The sequence below is a fragment of the Mus caroli genome, chromosome 7, assembly GCF_900094665.2.
Source record: "Mus caroli chromosome 7, CAROLI_EIJ_v1.1, whole genome shotgun sequence".
Classification (NCBI taxonomy): Eukaryota; Metazoa; Chordata; class Mammalia; order Rodentia; family Muridae; genus Mus; species Mus caroli.
Window position 1 is genome coordinate 19,105,437 of NC_034576.1, and position 4,965 is coordinate 19,110,401.

General features: G+C 52.8%; 1 protein-coding gene across 1 annotated transcript in view; it reads right to left on the reverse strand.

Annotated features, from left to right (window-relative positions):
- Positions 1-327: 327 nt before the first annotated feature.
- Positions 328-4,965, reverse strand: part of Bcl3 (BCL3 transcription coactivator) — a 14,512-nt gene continuing 9,874 nt past the window's right edge. Inside the window, exons 3-9 of the mRNA XM_021168970.1 lie at positions 4,441-4,549; positions 3,524-3,728; positions 3,349-3,437; positions 3,091-3,168; positions 1,356-1,523; positions 1,003-1,120; positions 328-917 (exon numbers count right to left, since the gene is read on the reverse strand). Of these exons, the coding sequence (XP_021024629.1) occupies positions 736-917; positions 1,003-1,120; positions 1,356-1,523; positions 3,091-3,168; positions 3,349-3,437; positions 3,524-3,728; positions 4,441-4,549 (949 nt within the window). The 3' untranslated portion in view covers positions 328-735. The remainder of the gene's footprint in view (positions 918-1,002; positions 1,121-1,355; positions 1,524-3,090; positions 3,169-3,348; positions 3,438-3,523; positions 3,729-4,440; positions 4,550-4,965) is intronic.

The window sequence follows — 4,965 nt, forward strand, 5'->3', positions numbered from 1 at the left end:
TAATCATATATATAATCATATATCACATATATTAATGATATAAACACACACACACACATAAATGCTTCTTTAAATCCAAATACTGTGGTGACACACAAATTGCAGAGTCCCTCAGAAATATCCACAGCCAGAACATTCTGGAACCATACAGCATCTCTGAGGAAGATGTCACAACGTCCTACTAGTTCACATCACCACCAAAGCCATTACCAGCCCTAGGCCCCTTGCCCCAGCAGAATGTGATTCAGAGTCACTCAGTGGGCAGGCAGGTCGGCACCTACAAGCACCTGGTGCCACACTTGGTTAACACAGATGGAAAGCAAGGGATATGATACAAAAATAGTTTATTACAAAAGAAATCTGACCCAAACCTAATAATTTACATTGTGATCAATGCCCTCCCAGACCCCTCTGTTCCTCCGGGTCCCTCAGGGTGGAGGGTGGCAGAGGAGAGGCTGGCTGTCCTTTGGTTCCTCCACTCAAAGAATTGAGTCGCTAGTGGATTCCAGACAGGGAACCTGGGTGCCTGAGATTACGTGGGGGCTGAGAGTCCTGGGCAAGGGGCGCGATTGGGAGGATCTGTGCTCAGTAGTATGTGCATGTGCCTTGGTGCAAAACCTGGTCCCGAGGATCGGGCGGGGGAAGCAGAACAAGGTTCTCACAGTTTCCAGAAGAGTGGTCCCCACAGGGCAGGGAGGCCCTCCTCATGAGTCCGGGTCTGCCCCCCCATCCGTCTCAGCTGCTTCCTGGAGCTGGGGAAGGGGGTACGGGCCGGCCAGGGCCTCGGAGGACTCCTGGGAAGGGCAGGAAGGCAGGCGTAGATGTGGGAAGGAAAAAATTTTGGGGAGCCACGGGGAAGCCAGGAGCATCTTTCGGGGGAGACAGCGAGGGTGAGGAGCTTGGCGAGGACTGGAGGCCTGTGGAGGGAGACCAGGATTAGGGCAGGGAGAAGCCAGCTGAGCTGCTCTAGGGTCCCGAAGGCTCCCAGTTGCAGACTCTCACCATTGGAGCTGAGACGACTGCTGCTCTCGGGGGAGTTGGTGGCACTTTGGTCTGGGGATGGCTCAGGCTGTGACCCTGAAGCAGCCCGAGAGGCCTTCCCCCTTAAGATATCAATGACCTGTGGGAAAATGAAGGTCACCCCAAGGCCATTGCAACCTTTATTCATTCTTTCTTCCCCTTTCTCCCCTCCCTCGACCAAAGTGTCTGGGTGAGGATGTGTAGACACTTCCTTTGCTTTGTGACTCAGTTTCTCCTCACAGCCTCCCTTCCGGGCACTTTTGTTACCTTGTTGGCCTAAGCTCACGACCCTCCCCAGGCCTGCGCACATCCGGGGCCGGGCCCTGTGCTCTCACCCTGCGGCTGCGCGCCACCATGAGGGGTGTGTCATTGTGACAGTTCTTGAGGCCGCTGTCAGCCCCGCTGCGCACCAGCGTGCGCACCAGAGGCAGAAGCCCGCGGCCAGACGCAGAATGCAGAGCGGAGCTGCCAGAATACATCTGAGCATTCACGTTGGCGCCGTGCTGTGGGACGGAGAAATTCGAGTCAAGAGTCACGTGGGCCAGTGGCCTCGCTTGGCCTGGCGTCAACTAGGTGAAGGGGACAGACTGGTGATCACAGCTAGGGCTCACTCCGGCAGCTAGAACCTGAAATGATTCTGGACATGGGGCTGTGTCAAAAATGACATAGGTCTGTAATCCTAGCACTTGGAGAGTGGATGCATGAAGATCAGGAGGTCAAGGTTAACCTGAGCTAAAAAGTATGTTGAAATGCCTTGGCTACATGGGACTCCAAGGAGGGAAGCTAGGAGAATGCGGCCCTCTCCTAGTCTCTAGGAGAGACTGTGGTCCAGTTATGCAAGGGAGGAAAAGGTCCGTGACTCCAGATGGTAGATGGAATTAGTGCAGAAGGACAGAGGACACGGTGAAAGACAGGCAGGGTTAGTATGGCATTCCAGAGCAACGCCTAGGCTGGCAGGGCAACAGGGGAGGAATGGACAAATTGGCATCCCAGGAAGTGAAATAAAAGACTTGAAAACCAGGCCGGGCGTGGTGGCACATGCCTTTAATCCCAGCACTTGGGAGGTAGAGGCAGGAGGATTTCTGACTTCGAGGCAAGCCTGGTCTACAGAGTGAGTTCCAGGACAGCCAGGGCTACACAGAGAAACTCTGTCTCAAAAAACCAAAAAAAAAAAAAAAAAAAAAAGACTTGAAAACCAGCCATGTGTGCTGATAGATGGCTCATCAGGTAAAGGGGCCTGCTGTCGGGACTGACCTGAGCTCCATCCCCAGGGCTCACATGATGGAAGGAGAGGACTTGTGATTCTCACACACTGCCCTCTGACCTCCACAATATAGCCAACCAAATCTGATTTTTAAAACAGCCCAGGTATGGTGGCGGCATACCCCTTCAATCCCAAGCACTTGGGAAGCAGAGGCAGGAAGATCTCTGAGTTAAAGGCTAGCCTGGTCTACATAATGAGTTATGGGACAGCCAGGGCTATGTAGTGGGACTCTATCTCAAAAACAAAACAACCCCCCCAAAGCCTCCGAAATTAAAAAAAAAAAAGTCTTGAGGGATAAAGAGATGGCTCATTGGTTAAGAGCACTGGCTGGTCTTCCAGAAAAACGGCGTTTGAATTCCAGCATTCACATGGCAGCTTACAAACGTTTGTAATTCCAGTTCTAGGGAATCTGACGCTCTCTTTTGGCCTCAGAGGACACTGGAGGTATTGGGGGCACAGAATTATATGCAGGCAAAACACCCACGTATAATCAAAAAAGAAAGCTGGGTGGTGGTGGTGCACACCGTTAATCCCAGTACTTGGGAGGCAGAGGCAGGTGGATCTCTGAGTTAGAGGCCAGCCTGGGCTATGAAGCGAGTTGGATTGCACGCTAGTCAAATCTATATAGTAAGACCCTTTCACAAACAAACAAACTTGGAGTTGCAAATGAGATGCTGAAGAGAAGAATCCGAGTCAGAGGCAGAACAGCAACCAGGGTTTGAATTGGAAAATGGGGTCCATGCCAGAGGTGGAAGTGACAGATGGGTTGGCGCCAGACATGGAAGAAGCCAAAGATGGGTACTAACCAGCAGCAGGAGTTGCACCATGTTCAGGCTGTTGTTCTCCACGGCGTGGATGAGTGGGGAGCGGCCGCTCTTGATATCCTGCAAGAGGACAGGTGTTTCAGTCTCTCTCTGAAGGCTCTGAGCATCCCTCTCTCCAGCCTCCAGCGCCTTAAATACGTGAACATTTCTGCCACCCTGGAGCCCTTCGCTAGCTCCACCTCCTGAGCCACACCTCCACGCGCCAGACCACACCCCTCGCCGGCTGCCTGGTTGGCTCACCACCGCATCGATGTCCGCGCCACGCTCCAAGAGCAGCAGAACAGCCTCCTGGCACCCGGTGTTCACGGCCACGTGCAGGGCAGTGAGCCCTTGAAGGAGGGGAAGCCACAGTCAGTCAAACCCCGGCTTGGGCTTGAATGGTGTCAACCTCACCTTGTCCCCTCTGGGGACTCACCTTCGTAATTGCGAACCTCCAGGTCCACGGAGCCTGAGGTTGCGCTGTCCAGCAGGGCCTGCAGGCAGCTGGGGCTGCGGTGCTCGCATGCCAGGTGAATTGCAGTCTGGCCGTGGCGATCCAGGGCCATGGGGCTGGCACCAGCTGTCACCAAGAGCCGGACCATATCTGGTAATGTGGTGATGACAGCCAGGTGGAGCGGGGTCTGGGGAATAGTGACAGTGAGGGATCAGTGTAAAGCTATGCTCTCACCTCAGGCTTTTTGAATCTAGGGATAGACACCTCTCCCGATTCAAGAGAGTCAGAGACTCTTGCGTCTTCCTCAGAACTCAAAAGTCTAACCTCAATAAAGCTTTTTTTTTCTTTCTTTCTGTTTTTGGATGGGGGGGGGTATGTTGGGAGATAGGATGTCAAGTAGCCCATGATGACTTCAGACTTGCTATGTAGATAAGGATGGATGACCTCAAATTCCTGAGACCAAAGGAGTGAGCTGCCACGCTGGTTTTGGTTTTGTTTGCTTCGGCTTTAAACATTTATTTACTTTATATACGTGTGTGAGTACGTATGTGCCATAGTACACTTGTGGAGGTTGAGGGATAAGTTGTAGTGAGTTTTGATCTCAGGTCACCAAGCTTGGGCAAGCACCTTTACCTGTTGAGCCATCTCACTGCCCCCACAGGTTGTTTTTGTTTGTTTGTTTGTTTGTTTTTAGACACCATTTTGCTGTAGTATAGCTCAGGCACGCTCTCCATTGCTCACGTTCAGTTCATGTTTAGTCTCCCAAATGCTGAATGACAGCTGTATGCCACCATGCCCAGCTCCACTGCCCTCTTGTACCAGGATGTGGATGTTGGCTCCCCCTGCATCGTTCCTCTGGGGACCCCTCCTTCGCGGTGCCCAGCTCCCGGCCACCTCACCTGCCGCAGGTTGTTATGGACGTCTACTTCCCGGCTCCCAAGCTTGAAAAGGCTGAGTATTCGGTAGACAGCGGCTATGTTATTCTGGACCACAGCAATGTGGAGAGGCCTGAGGGGACGATGGGACAGTCGCTGGGATTAGGGGCTGGTCACTAAATTGTTGAAAGTGCTGGGTAGGATGCTTTCGGTCATTTTTAACCACCTGGGAACAGGCCAAAATTGGCTTTCTTGGACATTAATTACAGCCCCCCCCCCCAACTCCCGCCTCCCAGCCCCTGAGCTCTCTGGCTTCTATTTGCCCTGTCAGACTGTCACATCAAAGCCAGAGGAACATTTTCAGGTACATCTTCCTCCAACTGCTCACTTGATCACAGGTCCCATGTGAGTTAGTAAAAATCTGGATAGTGTTTGGTTTCAGTGGTGCTAGGAACAAAACCCCTCTACTGGCTAAGCAGGGGTGGATTCTAGGCAGGGGCTCTACCACTGAGCCACGCCCCCAGCCCCTCACTGGGGGATTCTAGGCAG